This window comes from Neomonachus schauinslandi, chromosome 10, assembly GCF_002201575.2.
Source record: "Neomonachus schauinslandi chromosome 10, ASM220157v2, whole genome shotgun sequence".
In the NCBI taxonomy this organism is placed as follows: Eukaryota; Metazoa; Chordata; class Mammalia; order Carnivora; family Phocidae; genus Neomonachus; species Neomonachus schauinslandi.
In genome coordinates, this window is record NC_058412.1 from 122,220,104 (window position 1) to 122,245,871 (window position 25,768).

The following is a 25,768-nucleotide window of genomic DNA, read 5'->3' on the forward strand; positions in this document are numbered from 1 at the left end:
TAACCATCTGAGCCACCCAGGCGCCCCGATGATGCCACTTCTATAGTTTTCAAAAGGTAGAGATAGAAAAGAAAAAAGACTGCAAATAGACAGAGTTTTTTTTCCCCCCAGAAGCTATTTTAACATGGAAACAACCAGAGAGCCTACTCATCATTTAAAAATGCTTTTAAAATTAGTACTGCCTCATGTCCGCCCGTGTACCTGCAAGCCCGTGGTACATACATGGATTAAATTTGGGTTTAAAAATCCCTTGATCCAACTCCCTCTTTTCACATGTGGTGTAACTCAGGGCTAAAATGGGGCAGTGACTTTCCCAAGGTCACACAGCCTATCTGGGGCAGAGCTAGGACTCTAGCACCTTCATAGGAAGATTATTTCTAAGATGAGAACAGGGAACCGGGAGACCCTCACGGGTGAGGTGAGAATTATTTCATCCTGAGAAGCATTTCTAAGGGAAAGGCCACTTCAGACGTTTGCTGACTTCTTGGAGCTTACGGGGAAGGTGGTGAAGAGCCCAGCCCTGTATATATAACAGCAGGCCATCGGTAAATTCTTTCATGCATGCATGCATTCAAAACAATATTTACCGAGGAGCTAGCTACCTTGTGTCAGGCAATGTTCTAGGTGCTAGAAATACAAGTGTGAACACAGCAGTCCAGTCCCCTGATTCGTATTCATTCATGTACTGGTTCATTCAGCAAATGTTTATTGAGGGCCTACTATGGGCAAGGCAGTCTTCTTGGTCTTGGGATAATCAGTGACCAAACAGCGGAATTTGCATTCTGGTGAAGGGAATAGGCAATACGTATTGTTTTTAAAGTCACGGATGTTGTGCGTTAGGTGGGAGAAGTTTGATTGGTTCGAAGAAGAACCACCTCTAGGACAGGGCCCAGCAAACCATGGCCCATAGGCCACAGTTGGTGCTTCACTTGTTGTTTGTAAATAAAGTGGAACACAGCGGTATTTGTTCATTTAAATACCGTCTTGTGGCTACTTCCATGCTACAGCAACAGAGTTGAATAGTGACAGAGACTGTATGACCCACCAGCCAAAAAGATTTATTATCTGTACCTTTGCAGAAAAAGTTTGCTGACCTCCCCTCTAGCATACCCAAGGGAAGGAGTCAAAGAGGCAGTTGGACATGTGATTATAAGAGATATGTTACTAAAATAAACAAAACTCTGCCACTTACTGGACAAGTGGACTTCCTTATCTGTAAAATGGGGTGGTGCCCGGTGCTCAGGTCACCCCCTCTCACCGGAATGCTGTGGCCCCAGGTTATCCTCAGCTTTGCTACTTGCTGGGATTGTTTCCTCCTAAAGGGGAAGGGAACTCCATCACTCGTGGCTCATTTTTCCAGAAACACCGCCCGACCCCCAGGTGTATCAGTCCAGAAAGCTACCTGAACCTTAGAGTGACAGAGAATTTCCCAAGCAAAAATGCATGGGGATAATCATCACGTTTGTTCCCAGGCATAGTTTTAGTAAACAAAACTCACGGCTAATGTGACTGGCGGCCCTGGTCCCACTGTGGTACCTCCGGCTGCTATTATCTAGGCTTTTCACGGTCCAGACCACCAGCAGGGCGTGTCTACACTCCCTCCTCCACCCCTGTGGCTGGGGCTTGGGAACTCTGCCTGTAAAGAAAGGCTTCAGATGGTATTACATTCCTCCCATTCCTCCAGAATCCACATTTAACTTTAGCTATATGGCTTTTTCATTTCCATTTTGTTTACATATGGTGTGAGCTTTTATTTGTTTGTTTGTTTGTTTTGAAGAAGCATTTTGAGTCCAGGGAAAACGATAGCCCAACAAGAAGGCATAATTGTACTGATTTTCAGAAGTGCAGCCGTACTCCAGCTCTGATACACTGTGAGACATGAATCAGAAAGATTCTATTACACATCTCGGGGGCGGACGACACAGGGGTGTTATCCAGGATGATTAATTTGACTTGGTCATTATGGACACAGACAAGCCTGACAAAATTGCATTTCATTCCCCACTGAATTCATAAAATCGCTGTACACGTAATCAGTTACAGCAATGGGATTTCAGGTTTGGATAAGGTACCATTTTCCTTGTTCCCTTGTTTTGAAAACAGAGCCAGGAAACACTGAATTGAATGACGGTCTTTTCACTGAGGTGTTCTCACAGGGTGTGGATTTTACTTGCGAAAATGGGAGGGTGGTAAGGCGGCTGTATCATTTACTGTCCCGACCAGGGTGATTTTAGAGTAAAAGAGGGTATGAAAAACTACCCTGAGTAGTACCCTGGGACATGAGGCATAAACTGGGACTGCCCCGGGCTAATCAGGATTAATGTGTGTGCTGGGAGGGTGCGAATGGTGGTAGAACATGCGTTGGCTCCGGATAGGGCATCTTGTCCTCGTTCCCGTAAATGCTACCTGAGTGACCCTGGGTAAGTCATTTTGCCATTTTGGACCTCAGTTTCTTCATCTGTACAGTGGAAAAGATATTTAACACTTGTTTTGCTTTACCACCTGACGTCTTTTTTCCCCTCCCTGGGCATGGGGGAGGGGGTCGTGTTGATTTTCTGTTCGTGTATTTTCACATCTGTTTCCTTGCATAATTCTCTCAGCTGTTAGGTGGGGTTTCACAGATAAGGACACTCAGGAGTAGACAGTTTGGATAAACTGCCAGAGATCCCTTAGCATGTAAGTGGCGGCACTGGAATTCCCCCAGGTCAGACTAATTCCAAGGCCAATATTCTGTCTGCAGATCAAAAAAAAAAAAAAACAAAAGAAAAACAAGCAAACAAAAAACCCCAGTACTCCCTGATTATGTATTCCAAGAAACGGGAAGCCTTTTTTGGGAAAAATATTTGAAATACATAAAAGCATCTGGAACCCCGAAGTCCTGTGTCAACATAAGGTACTGTGCTGACCCTCGGGTTATTTATTCAGCAGCCTGGATTTCTACAAGAAGGCAGAGGTCCATCCCTTGCTCCTTCCTCCCGGCTATGGCCTTGGGGGCCGGCAGTGGGGATGAGGGCGGTCTGTCACCTCTGTCCACCCCCATTTCCTCTGCTGCTGCTGGAGACCCTAGGGTCGGGCAGGGTGAGGTGAGGTTAAAGGAGTAGGGTCAGAAACTCTTGCTGACTGATGTCCTACCATCTTCTGTGCCCCCTGATTTAGCAAATTTTTTACATACTGGTTCTTTTCCATGAGGCACCTGAGCTCGGATTCAGGCCGCAGCTCACCTGTTACGGCCTGCTCCACAGCTAGTCTACCTGTGGATGGAATTCCTGCCGCCGAGGCCTCCGTGCCCTCCTAGGCCACCGTCTTGGGTGGGACCCTTTTAGATACCTTCAGCTGGCTGCCTTCCTTAGCTTCCACTTGCTCCCCAGGACCGCTCATGCATCTTTGCCTTGCCAAACCACGCACATGCAGATTGTTCTCTCTCTCTCTGTCTCTCTCTTCTATTCTCTCAATCTCTCCTGGCCCTGCCAGTTCAGGCAGCTCCAGCTCTCCTCCCATCTCCCCCAAACCTGCCAGCGCCAGTGTCCTCCTGAGCCTCTCAACTCTGGGGACACAAGCTGGGTCCCCCTGAGAGCGCTTGCTCACTGGGCTTCCCCAGGGAGGGAGGCAGTGCCACCTCCTGTCTTGTGCTGCACCCTGAGTCCCAACCAGCTGTGCCGCTGGGCCTTTCTTACTGGGCTCAAAGGTGGGGCTCCTCTACTCCTCTGGTTCCCCTGTCTCTCACACAGCGTTGGGGTGGGTGATGGAAGGGGAGTCCAAATGTCAGTCTGAGAACCTTCAGGAAACATGAACTGGATAAAGTAGGAAACCATCAAATTGTGAAAGGTATGCTTCCCCAGGAAGATATCATTAATTTGTAAATACTTGATGACATAGCTCTGAGACAGACGAAGCAAAATGAACAGAGATATGAGAAGAAATGAATCAAATCACAATCATGGTAGACATTTTTTACCTCTCTCATAAACCAAGGATCAATCAGAAAAAGAACACTAATGTTATTTAGAAGGTTTAAACAACATAATTAAGCTGGAAATAATAAACATGGATGAAAATTAGCTTTATACTATATTACAAAGGAATACGCATTGACTTTCAACGAATCAACATATTTTTCATCCCCTTTTGGGTGTTCTGTCTTTTTTTATTTTTCTTGTCAGTGGTCTTCGCATTTGTTAGCCTTTTAAAATTCATTAGCTGTTTTATTACTCTTTCTTCTGCTGACTTTTGGTTTATTTTCTTTCTGTGTCTAGCTTCTGGAGTTGAGTATTGAGTTAATTTTTTTCTTTGTTTTTCTTGCCTCTAATAAATTCGCTTAGGTAAATAGTTACAAATTTTCCATTGTTCACTTCTCACGGGTTTTGTCAGGTAGTGTTCTCATTGTCTGTGATTTCAGTGGCAATTGCCTCTTTAACCCAAAAGTTACTTAGAAGATTGCTCTTAAAGTGTCCAAGGCTTTAGGAGCCTCTGCCTACCTCCATTTTTTTTCTGCTCCTTCTTCCTCTACCTTCTTTGTTTTTTTGTTAAAAACTAGGCTTGTGCATTTAGATAGTAGAGTGTGGTCTATATCATTTCTTCCTTTTGAGAAATTTGAGATCATCTATGTAGCTAGTACATGGTCATGTTTTTTAAGTGTCCCATGGACATTTGAAAAGAATGGGTGTTCTTTAAATAGCGGAAGAAATCAAGAGGGTGAATTGTGTTTTTCAACTCTTCTACGTTACGGATGGATTTGTCAGTTTTTGAAGAGAGGTGTTAGTGTGTCATTGTTTTTATGGTTTTGTTGAATCTTCTTTGTACTTCTAAACAGTCCTCTACATTTTATATTCCTGTGGTTTATCAGTCTACATAAAAGTTTACATATGTCGTTTCTTCTTCATGGATTGTTATCATTTATCAACTGAAGTATTCTTCTTAGTTCCTTCAGTGCTTTCGCCCTGAATTGTACCAAATTTGTTATTAATTTTGTCACCTCTGCTTTTTATTTGCCGATATATCGGTTTATTTTTAACCTCCTGTGTCATTTTATTTTGGGCATGCCTATTATAAATGTCATGTGCTGGATTTATTTATTTTAACCAAAATATTAATCTTTTATCTTTTAATAAAAGGATTAAAATCATTCATATTTATTGTGATTAGTAACATTTAATTACTACTGTCATCTTTTGAAGGTTCTTTATTATCAAGTTTCATAGTTCAACCCTGTTTTACTTCTTTCTTTCCAGATTTTTGTTAGGTTGATCCAATTCTATTTTCTTTTCCTTTGTTTTGGTTCCTCCAACAGTGTGGAATTTCTGCTTTCCCTTAAAATTATAAACAAAAATAGCTAATAAATGAATTCAGGAAAGTTTCAGTGTAAGATCAACACACAAAAAGCAGTTGTGTTCCTATATACAATGCAATGAACAATCCCAAAAGGAAACCAAGAAAACAATTCCATATATAATAGTGTCCAAAAGAAGAAAATATGTAGAAATAAATTCAGCCAAGCAAGTGAAAGACTTGAACATTGAAAACTACAAAACATTGCTGAAAGAAATGAAAGAAGATCCAAATAAATGGGAAAGATCCTGTGTTCATGGATTGGAAGTCATAATTTTGGTAAGATTGCAATATCATGCAAGCAAGCCACAGATTATTGAGTACAATCTCTCTATCAAATCTCTACCAGCCTTTTTGCGCAGATATGTAATAGCCAATCCTCAAATACATATGAAATTGCAGGGAACCCTGAATAGCCACAAAAAATCTTACAAAAGAAGAACAAAGTTGGACAACACACAATTCTACAAAGCCACAATAGTTAGAACAGTGTGGTACTATCCTAAGGATAGGTGTACAGACCAATGGAATAGAATTAAAAGAATCTAGGAATAAACCCCTACATCTATAGCCAAATTGATTTTTGACAAAGGTGCCAAGACCATTCAGTGGGGACAGAATAGTCTCTTTATCAAATAGTACTGAGACAACTGGATAGCCATGTGCAACATAATGAAGTTGGACTCCATCTCCTGCCATATGCAAAAGTTAAGTCAAAATGAACCCATGACCTAAGCCTCAGAGCTGAAACCATAACAATCTTAGGGGAAAACATAGAGGTAGCCTTCATGACATTGGATTTGGCTTTGGATCCTTAGGTATGACATCAAAAGCATGAGCAACAGAAGAAAAAATAGATGAATTGGACTTCATGACAATTAAACACTTGTGTGCATCGAAGGACATTGTGAGAAAGGTGAAAAGACAATATACAGATTGGGAGAAAAATATTTGCAAGACATATCTTAAAAGGGTCTATATCTAGAATACGTAAAGAACTCTAATACAACAACAAAAAGACAACCTAACTTAAAGATGGGCAAAAGATTTGAATAGGCATTTCTTCAAACAAGATGTGCAAGTGGCCAAGAAACACATGAAGAAGATGTTCACCATCATTAGTTGTTAGGGGAATACAAATCAAAACTGCAATAAGATACCATTTCACACCCCCTAGGATGGCTATAAAGAAAAGTAGTGGAACATAAATGTTGGTGGTGAGGATGTGAAGAATTTGAAACCATCATACGTTGCTGGTAGGAATGTAAAATGTGCAACCCCTGTGAAAAATAGTTTGATGGTTTCTCAAAGTTAGACATAGAATCACCATAGACCCAGCAATTCCACTCCTCGCTATATGTGCAAAAGAACTGAAAACAGGGACTCTAACAAATATATGTATACAAAGCACACTATTCACAATAGCCAAAAGATGGAAACAGCCCAAATGTCCGCCAGTTGATGAATGGATAAACAAATTGTGGTATTTACATACAATGGAATATTATTGAGCCGTAAGAAGGAATAAAGTGCTGATACACACTACAATATGGATGAGCCTTGAGAACATCATGCTAAGTGAAAGAAGCTGGAAACAAAAGGCCATATATTATATGGTTCCATTGATATGAAACTATCTAGAATAGGTAAATCCACAGAGACAGAATGCAGATTGGTGATTACCAAGGGTTGAGGGGCCAGGGAGAATAGAAACTGCTTAATGGGTATGAGGTTTCCTTTTGGGGTGATGAAAATATTCTGGAACTAGATAGAACGGGTGGTTGCAGAACACTCTGTATTAAAAGCCATTGAAGTGTTAATTTTTATTTAATTAATTTATTTTTAATAAATATATTTTTTAAGATTTTATTTATTTATTTGAGAGAGAGAGAGAGCACAAACAGTGGGAGTGGCAGAGGAAGAGGGAGACAAGCAGACTCCCCGCTGAGCGGGGAGCCCGATGCGGGACTCGATCCCAGAACCCTGAGATCATGACCTGAGCCGAAGGCAGACGCTTAAACTCTGAGCCACCCAGGCACCCCAAAGTGTTAATTTTTAAATGGTTAACTTTATGTTACATGAATTCCACCTCAGTAAATTTTAAAAATTGTAACAAATGTATTTAAACAAATGTCCCTTATAATATAAATAACTAATCAGCATCTGTAATTTCCTTCTTTGCAGAAGACACAGCTTGGAGCCGAAATCCTCTAGATTTTTAGTTTGTGATCATTTTTTATAATCCTATGCTGTATCTCTTCTATTTTAGGAGTCCTTATGAAATAGTCACATTAAGTCCTGCAGTCACCTTACTGGGGGACAGCTATTTTGAATGGATATAAACTGTTGGTTTCTGAGCTCACCACTCTTTCTAGAATCTCCTTCTTTGTTTTCCTTTTTTTTTTTTTTAAAGATTTTATTTATTTGACAGAGAGAGAGTGCACAAGCAGGGGGAGTGGCAGATAGAGGGAGAGGGAGAATGATGCAGGGCTCGATCCCAGGACACTAAGATCATGACCTGAGCCGAAAGCAGACGCTTAACAGACTGAACCACCCAGGTCCTCCCTTCTCAAACCATTCTCTAGGTTTGAGCTTTGAGTATTTGTTTCAGAAAGGATTATTTAAAAGAATATATATGTATGTATGTATTACCTTCTATGGATGAATTTTTGATTCGTTTGTCATTTTATTTTGTTGTAGTAAGTGGAAGAGTATGTTCTGATCATTTCATAGGACATAAGCTTATCCCGGCAGCAAGCTTCTGGCCCATTGGATACTCTTAGATTCCTTCCTCTCTGTCCCCTCCTCAAGGCCTAGAGACCTCCCTTTTGCCCCTGCTTACTCCCCTGCCTCAAGGAGTCATTGCCTTAGACGTTTAATGAAGACCTTTCCTTCTAGAAACTCCAGGAGAAGGCTTAGGCTTCCCTGACCAAAAAGGGCAAGCCACATGTTGGAATCAGCCCAGCATTCTTCCCTTTCTGGTGCGCGAAGAGCATGGCAGTCTGTCCTTTTGCCTGCCCCTTCTACCCCAGCCATATTGCTTTGTTAATGAATTTCCATTCCTTAGTTATTTGGAAAGAGAAGCACAAATGGAAGAACTGAGGAACAAGGTGATTCTAGCAGCCTCATAACCCACCTCTGCGTGGTTGGGGAGCTCTACCCCTTTGAGTTGGTAAACTCCACATCCTGGCCCTGCCATTTGCCTCGATGCTTCCTCCCTCCACTTCTCCCCCGAAAGGACAATCGGTTATGGTTTTTCATGCACCACTTCTGGGGAGGGAGGAACGCTGGACTGATTGAAACCACCTCTCCTACCCTTGGGTCCCAGCTAAGACAAGCCTTCTCCCAGCAGGGGGATCTTCGTGGTCTGCCAGTCTGTTCATTTTCTTCCTACTCTTGCTGCTGGCATTTGATGAGAAGTTCATCTGTTCATTCCTTCATTCATCCATTTACTTTTCGAGCACTCATTACTGTTGAAGAAACTGGGGATACAGCAGTGAACAAAACAGATGAAAATCTCCTCCTTCATGGAGCTGACATTCTAGTGGGATGAGATAGGTAATAAATCAATAAAATATGAAGAATGTTAGAAGGTGATAAACACACAAAAGTGATAAAAACAAACAGAAAATGGAGCATGGCTGGTGGTTTGTGATTTTAAACCGAGCAGTGAGGGTAGAACTCATTGGGAAGGGGATATTCGAGTAAACATGAGCTGCAAAGGAATGAGTTGTGTGAGTATTTGAGAGAAGAGTGTTCCAGAGAGTGGAAACAGTCAGTGCAAAGGCTCTGAGGCAGAATCATGACCAGAGTGGTGTGAACCGGGAGAATGGCAGGAGATGTCTGGGAGGTAAGGGAGACGGAGGTGGGAGTGGGGACACTAGACCATACAGCATGGGGTAGGAGGCCATTATAAGGGCCCCATTCTTACTCTGAGTGACAGGGGGACTGCCGGAGGGTGGTGAGCAGGGGAGTGATGTGATCTGACATTTTCACAGGATAACTGGCCCCCAAGGGAGAAAAGACCTTAGCAAGAGTGGAGGCGGGGAAGCCCATCTCTTAGGGGGAGTGAGAAAGGAATCTTGAAGAAGCCTCTGACCCAGTGTGGGGAAGTGCTGGATTCAGAGTCACAAGACCTGGGTTTGAATCCCGTCCAAGACTTCCTAGCTATGTGACACGCCCACTTCCTCAGCTTCATCTTCTTCACCTGCAGAATGGAGACAATAGTCCTATGAGTTCTTTGCAGAACTGACGTGGGTTTGATGGAGAATGCGTGTGGGCAAGCCGGCTCCAGTGGCCGGCGCGCGGCAGGTGCTCGGTAAGAAACAGTGGCAGAATGGGGCGGTAGTCGGGTGTCGTGCATTTAGGATTTGATTGCGTTCGAGGGAGGCATGTAGTGTTTGCATGTTTAGTTATTTTTAAGTGTGCTAATCGCCTCTTTAAATGAATTGTCATAATTGTGTTATTCCAATATTTTGATACAACAGATGCTCATTTTTGCAAAAGGCTCTGGTTGGTTGGGCTGGTTCCAGTGTGTTGAGGTTTTGGTTTTTAAACGAAAGGAATGGACCTGTGAGTCATTAGCATTGTGCACCAGCCCCTGCTCTGGGATGGGAGCTGGCGGGGGGGGGGGGGGGGGCGGGGTGGGACGGGCAGGGAGGCGGTGGTGGAGAGGCACAAGCCACAGATGCCTGAAGGACTTACATCTGTCAGGAGCGACAGATACAGATCCACCTAGGTGAGCGCTAAACTTAAAGTCTGGCACAGTCCCCGTCTTGTGTGCGCATTCACCACACTCTGAGCACCTACTATGTGCCAGGCACTGTGCTAGGTGCTGGTGACCAGACAGTCTTATCCCTGCCCTCATAGAGCCTGGGATCAGGGGGTGTGGGTCGGGAGACACAAGTAAAAAGTAAGAAAGAATAAAAAATAATTGGAGGGCGCCTGGGTGGCTCAGTTGGTTAAGCGACTGCCTTCGGCTCAGGTCATAATCCTGGAGTCCCGGGATCGAGTTCCGCATCGGGCTCCCTGCTCGGCGGGGAGTCTGCTTCTCCCTCTGACCCTCCCCCCTCTCATGTACTCGCTCTCTCTCATTCTCTCTCTCTCAAATAAATAAACAAAATCTTTAAAAAAAAATTGGAGGTGTGTGTGATACTGGGGACTGCATAGGGGGGATGTGAGGAGGGGAGCCTTGCTGCAGGATGGTCAGGGGAGCTGGGGGAGGCTTCCTGGGACCCTGCTTTCTGGGATGATATGATGCCCGTGGCCGAGTCCCACCTAAAGCCAGTCAGCCCCCAGCCCATCCCGATAGTCAGGCCCAAGACAGACCTCACCCCACGGCACACAGGCTTGGGGTATGAGGAGTTTGGAACGCTCACTGTGAGGGTACCGAGTGCATGAGCTGCTGTCTACTTGCTGTGTGTTCTTAGGGAAGTTCCTTAACGTCTCTGAAACTGAGCAAGAGCAGCAGGGGCAACAATGACAGCCGCCACCGAGGGGGCTGACTCCGCACCAGGCAGTGTCCTGAGCAGTCCCCATATATTGATCTGGTGACTCTTTACAGCCGCCCTGTAGCACCTGCCATTATTACCTTCTCCTCACAGATGAGGAAACTGAGGCACAGAGGGGTTAGGAGTGTGCTGAGGTCACACACCTAGTGTGTGGTGGAGCCAGGACTCAAACCCAGGCCCTCTGGCGCTTGACCACACACAGCAGTCCTGTGCCACAGGGACAAATGTCACCCATGTCCAGGGCCGCCACGAAGGCTGAGTGAGATGTATGCTCATGGCGTCTGCCCTGGGGCCTGGCTCATCATCCATTCAGCTAATTATTTTTGAGCTCTTACTTTGTGCCAGGTTCTGGGAAACAGGACCAACAAGGGCTGTCCTGGCAGAACTCGCAGTAAACATTAAACAAATAATTATGCAAGCAGTTCGTTAACTACGCGTTCGATGAGTGCTTCCGAGGGGAACGCAGAGCCACCTGGGGCTGTGTAATGGGCTCTGACCCACTCTAGGGAGTATCAGGGAAGTCCTCTAAACCAACCTATTGCTGAGGGACGAGTAGGAATGAGCCAGATGAAGGGAGGATGTGTGGTGAGCACAGCATTCCCGCAGAGGGAACAGCCAGTGCGAGGGCCTGGAGGCAGGCAAGGTCACTGTGGCTAGAAGGGTCATGGGGGGCAGCCATGTGAGGATGACAGGGCCATGTTTGAGACTGCGGACTTTATCCTTAGGTCAGTGGGGAGCCATCAAAGCATGGTAAGCATGGGAGTGGCGTGGTGAGGTGATCATCTTTCTAGAGACCACTCTGGCTACGTGAAGGGGATGGATTGCGGGGGGAAAGAACAGGAGACCAGGACAGAGGCTGTGGCAGTTGTCCAGGTAGCAGATGGTGTGGCCTGGACCAGGGCGGTGGTGGTGGGAATGGAGAGAAGTGGGTAGGCTTAAAAGATAGTTCAGAGGAGTTTCACTGGATTTGAGGGGTGACCGAGGGTAAGCCCCAAGTTGGTGGCTTTATTAACTGCATGGAGGACCGGATGAGGGACATACAGGTGCAGCGTTGGGGAAGGGCAATGTGACTGCAGCTTTGCACATGTTTCCCTTGAGATGCTTGGGAGACACCAGGTGGGAATATTGGAGCGGGGAAGGTGTTCAGATGCTCACATCTGGAGCTCAGATGGGTGCCAAGACTGGAGGTGGAAATGTGGCTCCTAGCTGGGAATTACAACTGAGCCTGAGGTCCAACTGGGGAGAGGGTGTAGAGCAGGAAAGGAGAAGAGTCAGGACTGAGGCTGAGAATCTCCAGTGTGGAAGGTTGGGTAGAGGAAGAGGAGTTGGCATGGGAGAAGGAGAAGGGGGAGCAAGAAGGTGGGCAGCATGAGGTCCTGGACACTAAAGGAAGGGCGTTCTCAAGATGAAGGGAAGGGATCAGTTGGACCGACATCACTGAGGAGACAGTGAAATGTGGTTTTAAAACAGCTGATTGGATCTGGCACCGTGGAGGCGACTGGGTGGTGGGGGCCTTGGGGGTGGAGGAGGCAGGTCCCCCTGGGCTGTGTAGTGAGGGGCTGAGAGGTGAGGACAGCCTTTTTAGGAAGACGGGTGTGGACTGGGGAGGAGGTGGCGGCAGCTGGGGAGGGGTGGGGGCGTGTGCAAGGCCAGAGAGAGGTGAGCATGTTTCAGTGCTGAGGAGAGTGGTCCAGCGGAGGGGGGGGCCGGAGAGCCAAGAGCAAGAAGGGTTCATGGGATGCCCAAGGTCCTTGGACAGAGGGGGAAGGGGAGGGGGGAGGATCATTGCCTACATGGGCAGGGAGATTGGCTTTAGGAAGGAGGGATGGCTCTTCTGGCACCAAAACAGGAGCAAGTTTGTGGTTCTGGTGTCAGGATGCTGTTAGGGTTATTTTCTGTTTTCCCTGGGTAGTCGAGGGTGATTGGTCATCTGCACTGGGTGAAGGGGCAGAGGGGGTATTGGAGCATGAGAAGAGAAGACAGGCTGGGTAGAACCGCCATGGAAATGAATAAGCTAGGAGGGAGTGGATCCCGGAGGCATGAAGACATCACACAGCTGGTGACCATGATTTCTGGTGAAATTTGGCCAGAGCTTGGCTCAGCTCTCTTGGTGATGGTGAGAAGGGGTGGGTGGTTGGGTTCATATCGTGGTGGGGGTTTTACTAGCCAGGTGCCAGGTGTAGAGGAGCAAGAGGGGCACAGCGTGCTTTCTCTCCTCCACCCATTTCTGATTACTCAGGGGTACTCTGTCTCCTTCTCCATTCTGCCCCCATGTAGCTGTCTCCCTTCACCAAGCCCTATACCACTCATACCCTTAACTATAATATTATACCAGTTGACCTATGGGCACCTTGTCTTGGAGGAGATGTGCTTAAGGGAAAAATTACATTAACACCCCCATATATGCCCCAAAGTGCATCAAAATACAACCTGAAAAATCATTTTCATCCCCCCCCAGGGTGCCCATGTTAAGATGTTTGGAGGGTTCTCTCTCTCTCTCTCTCTCTCACTCTTTCTCTCTCCCTCTATCCCCCCTCCCCCATTCTCCAGTAGAGACATACTAGTCTTTAAGCACAGAGTGTTCAGAATGTATTTATTTGGAGGGTGGGCACTGGGTGCACAGTGGACAGAGTCTCAACGTGGAGGACTGGTGCCTGGAGACTCCTTGAAGACGTTGCTGTGTCACAAGAGAAAGGGGTGGATCAGACCCAGATCCCTCCCACTGTTGAACCTGGCTGAAGCCTCTAGATCTTGATTTTCTGATCTGTCAAGTGGGGATAAATACAGGATTCTTTTAAGAATTAGAGATTAATTATATGTCAATTATATCTTAATAAAGCTGGGGGGAAAATTGTTCAACTGGGGAACCCTGGAGACATTCATGTCAAGGTAGACGCACCTGGAGAATTAGGGAGATAACCCACACCAGGGTGAACACACTTGGGGAATTAGAGAGACATCCCAGGTCATATTAGACACACATTTGTAATTAGGGAAATATAGGAGGTCATTATAGACATGCCTGGGGTATTAGGGACACATTCCATAGGAAATGTGTCCTAGGAAATTATGGAACAAAAAACAGAATTAGAGATGGTGCCCATATAAAACACCCTGCACGATGGGTGGTCAGGAGTCATGATGGTTATTATTCTAGGTAAGAAATGGTAAGGAAGAGGGTTGGTTTGGGGTCCCGTGTAAGAAAAAGTGCTTTTGATCTTCACAGTTTAGAAGGAGGTGTTAATTTGCCAACCTCATCAATATCAAGGCTGAACCAAAGCCTATTTCTTGGTCCCCAAGCCTTCAATATGGCAATGACTTGGCCCCTACTCTAAGGATTATGAGGACCCAGATTCCCAGGATCTGTGTTACAGACAAGACGTGTCTTCCTTTGGAGACAGTGTAAGTTGGAGGAAGAGGGAGGTAACCGGAGTGAGGCTTCTTTCTAACTATGTGACTTTGGGCAAGTAAATAGTTTGTAAAGTGCTTGTACCTGGCACATACCATATGCTCAATAAATGCTAGATATTTATATTCCTTGATTGGAAAAAAAAAAAAAAAAAGGCTTGAGGAAATTGTTTTCAGCAGACCTGAGACCTACCAGGACATGGTTTCCACTTAAATGTTGAGCTTGATCAGGAGGGACTGAGTCTTCCTTGGGTCCCTCTCCTGGCCATTCTGTTAATCTCAGGCACCAGCTGTGAGTCTTCCATTGAATTAGATTCAAATCCCACAGATACTGATTCAAGAAATGCAAGGTTGTTTTAACATTAGAAAAACCAAGTGAAGAATTTACCATATTAACTGAATTAAAGGAGCAAAGTCGCTTGAGCTTTCAGTAGGTGCAGGGAAAATGAGTCCAATAAAAGTAAAACAACAATAACAACAAACCACGCACAACTGAAAGAAAAATAAACACCTTCTTGACAAACTAGCAATGCCCTCACGCTGTTCCAGAACACCTGTAAGAACCTATGGCAGACATTGTACTTAGTGGTAAAACACTGAGATCTTTAAGTTAAGGAAGAAAGCAAGGCTGCCCACTCTCACCATTTCTATTCAGCATTGTACCGGCACTTCCTGATCAGTGCAGTGAGGGGGAAAACGAACAAACAAGGATTGGAGAGGAAGGTGTCCAGTATGGCTCCTAGCTTGTGCTTCTGGAGGTGTCTTTGTACCATTTACGGAGATGAGAAAGACCAGGAGAGAACCCAGTTGGGCTAGGTGTTCAGGGCACACAAGGGAAAGGTGTCCAACTGCCTTGGAAGACCACCAGGCAGGGAATCAGGATACTTCAGCTCCATTCCCAACTCTGGCTAACCTTGGATGGGCCACTTTCCTTTTGGACCTGGATTCTCCCATCTGTAAAATGGGTGGGTGTGGGAAGATGGACTCGTGGTGGGCTGCAGTGTCCAGATCTGATGGCAAAATGAAGAAGACAGGAACAAGAATGGGTCCCACTCTCCAGAGGGAGCAGGGTTTTGTATACAGACCCTCTAGTGGGAGGAAGCACCCATTTGGAGATGAGGCAAGAATCTGACCAAGTCATAGGGTCATCTTGACTGTCTGCCTTCCAGGGAATCATCCCTTCTTTCCTTTGTCAAGAAGTTGTTACTATTTTGTTGCTCTTATTGGTCCTATTAAGCATGTTCTGCAGTTGTAAGGCACTGACTCCCAACAACATGCCCTTTTGATGTTTTAGACCTACAACAGCCAGAGCGAGAGCAACGAAGACTATGAGATCCCCCCGATAACACCTCCCAACCTCCCTGAGCCATCCCTCCTGCACCTGGGGGACCACGAAGCTGGCTACCACTCACTGTGTCACAGCCTCACACCCAACGGACTGCTCCCTGCCTACTCCTACCAGGCCATGGACCTCCCAGCCATCATGGTGTCCAACATGCTGGCCCAGGACAGCCACCTGCTATCGGGCCAGCTGCCCACGGTAAGTCCCTGTCACCCCCCATGGTTCTGCTGGATCTAGCAGGGAAGGGGCTTGAGAGGGGAGCAGAATGCCAATGTTTTGATGAGGACCCTCTGCTTGTGTGCAGGGTGTGGCCTCGGATGTTTGCATGGGGTCTGCAGAATATGAGGGGTGGGCATGAATGGTAATTTGTGTCTTCACACGGGTAACTTCTGGAGCTCTGTTTATAGTATCTTGGTATTATCTATTTTATTGTTATTTCTAATAGTATAATCTCATTTTTATTTTATAATGGCTTTATTGAGATACAATTCTCACACCATGCAGTTCACCCATTTAAAGTGTACAGCTCAACAGATTTTACACAAGGTTATATGACTATCAGCACAGTCCATTTTGGAACATTTTCATCACCCCCAAAAGAAATCTTATACCCCTTAGTCCTCATTCTCAACCCCCCACAACCCCCAGCCCTAGGTAACCACTAATCTACTTTCTGTCTCTAGATATTTGCCTCTTCTGGACATTTCATATAAATAGAATCATAATATTTTTAAAATACTGTATCTTGTTTCTTGTTTAAGCTGCCAGGGAGAAGGGTGATTGCTGAGTTAAAGTTTCCAGGATAAATAGAAAATCAGCAGGCAGACTAGGACAGGAAAGGACCTTCCAGGTTGGGGGAACAGCATGTACGAAAGCAAGAGGCAGGAGGGCTCATGTCATTCTTGGGGACAGCATGTGGTTCATTCTCCTTATAGGGCAGGAGAAAATGGACCTGGAGCCCGAGAGAGAGAAGGAGGTGAAAGAGCTAGTAGCACCTGCATCATAAGGGTCCTGAATCCCATGCTAAGGAGATATATGACTTCTTAGCATAATGGCTGATTTGAACAATCAAGAGCTGTAGAAAATTAGTAGAGGATTTTTGGTATAATAGAAAAAGTCCCTTAAGGGAATTCTAGTACTTCTCCTGAATAACTATGGTTATTTTTGTTTGTATATAATATTATATACTAGTCACAACTCTTAAGTTCATTTCTAAGTGACAGGAACCAAACTCAAACTAGCTTAAGCAAAAAAGACTGAAATATCTGGGGGTGGACAAGGGGTTTCAGGTATGGCTAGATCCAGAAACCCCAGTAGTGCCATTAGGGCCCTGTCCCATGCCCATTTCCACACAGCAGGCACGGTGGCTACTGTAGCTGACATCTTCCCTGACATCTCTGGCAAGTGACAGTTTGGGTCTTCCAGGGAGGACCATGCTGGAGCACAGCCGGACCAGCAACCATTGTGTCCAGGAGGAAGCCATCTTCGATTCTGTCAGCTTGGGTCACAGACTCACCTGTGGCAGGGGAGGAGGGACTGCATAGCTGATTTTCTATCAAAATCATGGTGTTGGGTGGATCATGTTTATCTCTGCCAAGAATGCTCAGAGGCCGCAGATGCCTGGGACCTTCGGACATACAGTGTATACTGTAGCAATCTTGACAGTGTTTTATTTACTATTTACTCTTATTACCACCAAAGCTCCTTGCTTAAAAAAAAAAAAAAAAAAAAAAAGCTGGTATCCTCTATGTATTTCTGTAAGCTACATCACATTTTTTCCTTCTTTGAATCCAGGTGAGAAATAAAAGGAGGGAGGGATGTTCCGGGTCAGACTAAAGTGCTCAGTGGAAATTGATACTCCGTTTCTTGAGGAATACCTTTCTTTGGGGCCCATCAATAATGCAGGCCCTCGGCTTCCTCTTCTCTAAGAGACCTGAAGATTCCAGAGCCATACAGTTTTAATTCCACTTTGTTAGAATGATGTGCTTTAGCCATCTGGCCAGCTCACTGCTCACCAAACGTCACTACTCCAGACTGTCCCTGTTGGGGGTTATGGTAACGCCAGCAAGGGAGGGCCAGCGGACACCTCTGGCGTGTGCCCTAGGGAAGGCTGGGAGTGCAAGGGTCGGTATGGCTGCTGTCCTGGGCCCCGGTCCTGCGGGCCTTTGTGCCGGTGGGCAGGAGAGACTGTGGGGGTAGTGCTTAGCGTGTGGGCTCTGGAGTCCCGCAGCCCTGCCTTACGTCCTGGATCCACCTCTGGAGCTTCATTCCCTTGCATTGGGATCCTAACAGTATGCACCTCAAGACTGCAGTGAAGTGTATTTGGGATAATGTGTGCAAAGTCTTAGAAAAATGCCTGGCAGAGAGTAAACAATCAGGGAATCTTTATTATTGTGATTATTAGTAATAAAAGTGAATTCCCACTGTAACCAAATAGGGACGTTTTCCCATGAGTCTCATTTACCTAAAGGAACAGATTGCAGATACGCCAGGTACCTTTGTAGGGCCACCTGGTTATAATAGCTCTGATAATTGCAAAGAATGTTGTCTGTATGTCAGAAATGACCTTCTGATCACTCCTCCAGGGGTATGTTTTGGTTGGGCTTGGTCCAAATAGGCACTTTGCGGTCATTTTCCAGATTTCTTTAAAACTAGCTCATGTTAAAGACGCTTCACAAATTCAGATAGCTTTAATTCTTCCATGAATCGGTTGTCAAGGGCTCACTGAGTTTTATATTCCCTCGTTCTATAATGAAAGAGAAGCCAAACAGTTTTGTCCAGGGGAGGGCTACTGGACCAAATGGGAAACCCGATAAACACATGTCCGTCACGTCCGTCCGTTGGGACTCTCCGGTGAAGAGACACAAGGCACCCTTAGAGACAAGTTTTTCAAGTTTGTCCGAGGAGTAGGGAGGCAGGTGTGTGTCTGCGCGTGTGTGGACGTGCATCCCGAAGGTGGTGCTAGAATTTGTGTTGCCACCCGCTAGGTGTCACGCACAGTGCGGAAGGCTTTACAGACTGTTTACACGCTGCTCCCGAGAACGGAGGGAGGCAGGGATCGTTCCATCGGGAAACGGAGGCTTGGAGCAGGCAGCCGAGGGCTGCTCGAACAAATTGTCCCAAACGTGGTAGTTTAAAACAGCCAGAAATTGGTTCTCTCAGAGCTCTGGAGGCTAGAAGGTGTCAGGAGGGGTGAGTTCCCTCTGGAAGCTCTGGGGAGAATCCCTCCCTTGCTGCTTCTAGCTTCTAGAGGTGGCTGGCTATCCTAGCTCGTGGCCACATCACTCCGACCTCACGTGGCCCCCTCTCTCTGTCCGTGCAGTCTCCTCTGCCTTTCTCATAAGGACACGTGTGATGGCATTTAGGGATAATCCAGGATAATCCCGCCATCTCAAGAACCTTCACTTAATCACACCTGCAAAGACTCTTTTCCCAAATACGAGTTCCAGGGATTAGGACCTGACATTTTTGGGGGGCTGTTCTTAACCTGCTGTGGTGATCACTTGTGCAATAGTCTTTATTAAGAGCCTCCTAAGTCCCAGGCAGTGTTCTGAGCCCTGGCTCTGCAAGATGCCCTCGAGGAACTCCTGGTGCAGGTGGAGAGACAGGTGAAGTCTCCACTTCTGGAAATGTAGTAAATGCTCTGATAGAATCAGTGCATGCTGCTGTGTGTGCCCAGAAGAGGCACCTCTAGGAAGCGATGACCTGACACAAAGCAGGTTCTAGAAACACGTTACGAGTAAATGAGTGAAAGAATGTCACACAGTTATTAAGAAAACAAAGCAGAACTCGAGCCCAGCTCTGTCCGCTACCGTGCGCCTCTCAGTTTTACCAGGTGCCCGAGAGATGGAGCAGCTGGGCTGCAGGGCCGCAGTGGCCCAGAAGGTACCCCGATGGCCAGGAGGTCACAGATGCTGTTTGCACAGATTGACATGCGTCAGGGATGTCCCTGGAGAGGTGGGTGAGGCCAGGGTGTCTGACAACCGTCTCCTTGATGCCAAGCCCTTCTGGCTCTGGTCCCAGAGGCCACCGATTCCTTCTGGTCCCCTGTCCCAGCCTGGCAGCCTCCTGACATGCATGGCAGTCAGCTTTTCTGCTTTTAAGGTATGGCTGCTGGCAGGAATCCTGTGCGATATTGGAATTGGGCCCCTTTTACAAAATTAAATATGCTTAAAGCTTCTCCCTCGACTTCAGCGTCTTAACTGATTAAACATTCATTTCCAAGACAAAAAGAGTCAATTTAGTATGAAAGATACATTTTGCCGGTTTAATTTAAAGCACTGCACCTCCATCTGACCCCTATTTTCATAACTCAATAATTTTATCCTGTGTTGATTGTCTCATTTTGAGAGAGATATTGTATGTATAAATCAGTTTCTAAAATACCCAAAGAAACTAGAAGAGTGGAATTTATTAAGCAGCCTCTGTTAAGTCTGAAATAATTTATTTGGAGTTGTCCTTGGGAAATGTTCGAGCTTATGGTCCCGGCATACCCAGGAGAGGAACTATCCTGGGAAGGGACAATGCTGGGTGTTGCCAGACAAGTCCCGGGGAACCTATACCTCCTGCGAGATCAGAGAGAGCCCTGGGAGAGCCTCGAGTGGGTGGAGGCGGGCCCGACGGGAGAGGAGTCCTGGCAGAGCTGTCCCCACTCCAGCCGTCGGCTCTGGCCATTTGGGAAGTTTGGGGTTTTCCCCAAGCCGAGCCGGGTGGGTCCCTGGAGCCGGGTGGTGCAGTTTTGGGCCTCGGTTAGCACGGGCGTGGCATGCAGCTGGCATTCAAGCGTTCTCTCCCAGAGTTGACTCTTGTTTGCTTTCTCTGGGGCCTCGGACAAGTCACTTCTCTCCCAGCCTCAGTTTGCCCATCTATGAAATGGGGATTGGGGTGCCAACTGTGGCGAACTCACAAATGGCAAAAGCGGGATAATGGCTCTGTCAGCTATGACACCCTGGACAAGTATATGGCTTTGAGGTTGGATAGACCCTCCGCCACCACCACCACCCCTGCCACTCTCCCGGGGGGCTCAAGTCTTACCAACCTGGATCAAAATCCTGAGTGCTAGACTGGTAGTTTTAGATCCTTTGTGTTCTGGGTCCCAGTCCCAAAGCATCTTGCTAGGAGCCATGGCGCAGGGACCCCATGCCAAGGGAAAGGTCTTTCCAGGCTAGTGTCCTGGGGCAGGCTTTCAGGGAGGGGGCTGGGCAGTCTTTGGTTGCCACTTCAGCCCCCTGCTTTAGAGGTGGTTCCCGTGAGAGAGCCTGCAGTGCTGAGTTGGGCCTGGAGTGTGGGGCAGGGATCAGAGCTTAGGAGCAGGGCCTGTGTACTGACTCTGGGTAGTCCTTGATATACTCCTAACACCCACCCCCCCATCTTCCTGTTCTCTGTTCTTCCCCTCCAATCTCCTCTCTCTCCTCCTCCCTTCCCTGCCTTATCCCTCCTCCCCCTAGGAGATTTGGTCTACCTCTATGTGAATCTCACAAGCTGAGATGTAGGGGATTCCCCTCCTGAGTCTGAGGAAAAGGGACCAAAGACACCCCCCTCAACCTTGTCTGGATGACTGAGCTACAGGGGGCAATGGAGAACCCCCAAACCAACCTATTTGTTTTATTGTCCTTAATGCATTTAATTTGGGTTTTTTTGTTTTGGTTTGGTTTGGTTCAGTTTATGATTGTTATCAGTTAGTTTTTGCTGTGTAACAAGCCACCTCAACATTTAGTGGCTTACAGCAAACAATGAACTCTTACTATTTCTTGTGATTCTATGGGTCAGTAGGTCTTTTGATCTGGACTGGCTTGGCTGATTCCTGAGGTCAGCTTGCAGCTTGGCTGGGACTGCCTGGTTGAGGACGATCTTGTTCACATCTTGGCAGTTGACCCGATGTTGGCTGGAACCAGTGGTCTCTCATCCCATGGTGGCCTGGGTCTGTTTACGTGGCAGTGGCCACAGGGTTCCCAACAGCATCAAGGAAGGACAGATCGCAGGGTGCAACCACTTTTCAAACCTCGACTCGCATCACATTTGCTGATGTCCTCTTGGCCAAAGCCAGGCACATGGCCATGCCTAGATTCAAGGAGTGAAGAAATAGGCCCCACTTCTTGAAGGGAGAAATGTCAGCGTCATGTTGCAGAAGGGTGTGGATGCAGGGAGGGCAGGAATTCGTGGCCATTTTCATGATCTATTGTGATATCATTTTGTTTTGCTTATGTGCTTTTGTTTTCTTGATGTTTGGTATCACCTATGAGTTAGGAGCATGGGCTCTGGAGTTAAGCTAACCCAAGTTCAAAACCCACCTCCACCATTTGTTTCCTTCCACCCTGTGACTCAGACCAAGGGGTTAATCCTCCGTGAGCCTCAGTTTCTTCATCTGTAAAACGGAGGTAATGTTACTTGCCTCATAGGAATGTGTGAAGATTGAACGATCGGATGTAGGAAAAGTGCTCAGCCCAGTGCCTGGCACACAGTAAGCACTCATAATAAATGTAAGCTACTCTATTAATTATTCATTTTGCTCATGGGGTTTGGGTGGCTTCAGCCTCGTATCTACGTTTGTCCAGCCAGAACTGCTGGGGGTTGGCTTTGTTGGGGTAGGAAATAGTCAGGCTGGCTCACCTGCCAGGGTCCGGGCCCAGAGGTGGGTGCCGAGAAAGGCAGGTCAGAGGCTGAGGTGCAGGGGGTAAGGAGAGGGCCCCAGCTGGAGAGTGGACTGGAGGAAAGCGTATTACCTCCACCAGGACCACAGCCGGGGCCCAGAGCTTGAAAGCAACTGAGAAGTGACAGTCCCACTGTGTGCCAAGAAGGCAAGGGCCCCAAACCCAACTTCTCCGGGCTGCTTGACCAGTGGCAGGATCCATCTCAGTAAGAACAAGGGGTTCATGGGGATACTCCAGCTAAAGCTTTTCCCGGGGGCCATGTTTTTATCTAATTCCTCTCTCGGGGTGGGCATGGGGGTGCAGATCTCACAACAGGCCCCTGAGGATCCTTAAGTGGGGGTAACCAGAGGCCCACAGGTTTCTTTATATTTAGCCAAGTCTGGATGCAACTCCCGCCCCCTGTTTTTTCAGAGGCAGTAAGCGAAAGAAATATGTCTTTTTACATTTTATAAAACTCAGAAAAATGGCTTTAAACAGCTTTTGCTCTCCTGCTATAATTATTTATTTTCAAACACTCCTGCAGGGGACTGCTCCGTTTTCTTATCCTGCACTCCCTTTTCTCATAAATGAACCATCACTTCAATAAATCATTATGAAAACAGAGACTAACACCAGCTCTGAAAGGTTGAAAGATTTATGTAACACATTTATGTTTCCCATTTTCTCATTCTGGTACTCGGCTGCAAAAGCTAAGCTAATAAAAGCCGCTATTAATATTTCTTGTTGCCTAGCAACCCCAGAGCGGGAGTAATAGCTTCAGCTAGAAAAATAGATGACCGATAAGGAAAAATTCAATTCTTTTATTATCTCAGGGGGAAATGGCCTTTTACTGGAACATTATGATGTACGAGTGTGAAGTTGAACACAAAAGATTTTTGTGTGTTTGTTTTTCTATTTTTAATGAACATTATTTTACCTCCACTAACTCTTTTAGGGCACTTTTGTTTTCCTCCACCCTCTCCTGCCCCCCCCCCCCCCCCCCCCCCCCCCCCCTTTTTTTTTAGCCCTATTTGTTTTAAAAACCTCACCACTTTTTTTTTTTTAAATAGTTTTTGCAGAGGTTTATAACTCGGTCATAAAAATTCACTCCCTCTTAAAACTCAGGCCCATGATAAGCCAATACACAGGCCAGTTCTCTGAGAGCAGGCTCCCGTTTGTTGAGAGATAAGACTCGTGGTTTTCACTAAGAGAAAGGTCAGAAAAGAACAGAATGTGTTCTTTTCCGTGTCCCAGTTTTCTTTGGAACCCAGGGACGCTGTCTCTCCTGAGAACTGTTTGCTCTAAAGTTTGAGGCATGTTCAAAGGGGGAAAAGAGGACTTGTAGGCATTTACTGAGTACCTGCTGTGTACAGACTTGGTCCCCTTGCCTCCTCCTAGCAATCTGTTAGTGTCCCCATTGTTCAGATGCAGAAACTGAGACTAGAGGCCAAGCAAGCAGCCCAAGGTAGCATGATGTCACGATGTCTCACACCTCTGTGCTCTAGTGCAGGGTTTCTCAACCCAGCACTACCACCATTTGGGGTGGGAAGGTTCTCTGTGGGGGGGGGGGTGCTGCCCTGGGCATTGTAGGATGTCTGGCAGGGTCCCTGGCCTCCACCCGCTATCCCTGGCCTCTGGTAGCCCGCCCTCAGTCAAAATCACAATCAAAAATGTCTCCAGTCAGTGCCAAATTTCCCCTGGGGGACAAAATCAGCCCTGGTTGAGAACCCCTGCCAGCTGTTTCTTTGGTTTAGGAGGATCCTCCCCCTTGTCAACCCGCTGAACCCCTTTTCCTGCATTCGGTTCCAGCTCAGAAGTCATCTTCTCTTTGAGGCTGTTGGGATGCTCTGGGCTGGGAGTGGGTGAGACAAGTGACTCACTTGCCTTGATCTAAACAGTTGAGGGAGCACCAAAAATCTCAGTAATCTAGATAAACAGTATCTTACTGCGATAGCTTTTAAAATCAAAATTACCACAAAAAAACCCCACTCCATGATGAAAGGTATATGAAAAGTACAAATAAAGGTGGGATCAGTCTGCGTTCATGGAGACAGGTGGCTGTCCAATCATATGTCCGTCTGTGCTACCAGCCTGGGACAGCCTGAAGGTGGGTCAGTGCGTAGGCCTTTCTCTGGCACCAGCCTCTGGCAAAGGGCCTGCCTTAGCAGATCACCCTCAATGTCTGTTCATTGACGGAATGAATGGGAGAAGAGAGATTGCGTGTCCAAGGTCACAGAGTGAGAAGAAGGGTGGGGCTGAAACTTGAACATGAGCCTCTGACTCTGAGCTCCGTGCTCTCTGCACCCTTCAGGCTGTGCACAGGTGAATAGAGGTTGCCTGAGGAGTGAAACCTAAGCCACAGAGGATTTGAAGATGCCCCCGGAGTGCTCACAACCTGGGGGAGGGGCCGGGCCACAGCAGCCATGATCTTAGCGTGCTGTCCACTTGGCTCTCCCTGTGGCTCTCGTTTCAGCCTCACCGCCCCCTTGGCAGGCAGGAGAGCATCGCCAAGAACGGAACCACGATGGCCAGCCCCTGAGCACGCAGAGCGTGCTCACTGTGGGCAGAGATTCCTTATCTTGGCCCTTGGAGGGCAAAGACCACATCTGGTTTGACCCCATCTCCTCTTGGCAAACTTTTCTCCTACATAGTGGCTGAATTATCTCTGACTATAGTCTGCTAGCATTTATTTAGTACTTATGCTGTGCTTGGCACCCCCTTAAGCCCTTTCTGTTTGTTATCTCATTTCATCCTTCAGCCCGAGAAGGAGGTATTCTTATTGTTGCCACTTTACAGATGAAAAAACAGAGGCACAGAGAGGCGAATCACTTGGCTACACAACTGTCAATGGTGGTGCCAAGATCTGAACCCTGGCAGGCTGACTCCCAGGTATTCCAGTATCTAACCTGTACAGCCTTCAAACGAGTGAGTGAATGAATAAGGGAGTGGGCCAGCCAGGATTGAGACCCACGTTATCTATTTGACTCCGAGTCAAGCCATTCATGTTCATAAGGAAGCATAGCATGAAGTATGAAGTGTTAGCTTGGAATAAGGAACAGATGAATACTGAGGAGTTCAGAGGAGAGTAGGAGCAGGGAGGGCTTCCTGGAGGAGGTAGCCTTGGGGTTGGGCCTTAGGGGCCAGAGGACAGCAGCAGAAGCCCGAAAAGAGGAAACTTCACACCTCTCCAGACTTCCTTGTTCACATCCAGTCGACACCCCTTCTGCTGGGATTTGCAAAACAGTTTGTGACGTTTTATGATCACTTAGGTGCCCTCTGGTGGCCATCCTCACCACCCCCTGCCAGGCTCCTAAGCCGAGCCGTGACCCTCTGGCCGCGAACGGTTGCAAGGGCCAGGCATTTAACTTCCATTCTGGGCGAGATGCCAAGCTTGGCAGACTACCTCTCCCTCTGAAAACTGCTCCCGAGTCATGAGGGAGAATTCAGGGAAAATCACAGCAGCATCCGTCAGCTGCAGCTTCGACATTACGCGGCATAATGGCCCTTTCCTCCGAGTGCATATTCAGTACCATGTTTGGGAAAATGAGCTTTTA

The 25,768-nt window shown here is 46.9% G+C and overlaps 1 protein-coding gene across 2 annotated transcripts in view; it reads left to right on the forward strand.

Annotated features, from left to right (window-relative positions):
* The window catches only part of TOX2 (TOX high mobility group box family member 2), a 129,906-nt gene that overhangs the window by 66,671 nt on the left and 37,467 nt on the right, over window positions 1–25,768 (forward strand). For both annotated transcript variants that reach the window (XM_021689128.1, XM_021689129.1), the window contains exon 3: window positions 15,538–15,783. In XM_021689128.1, the coding sequence (XP_021544803.1) occupies window positions 15,538–15,783 (246 nt within the window). The remainder of the gene's footprint in view (window positions 1–15,537; window positions 15,784–25,768) is intronic.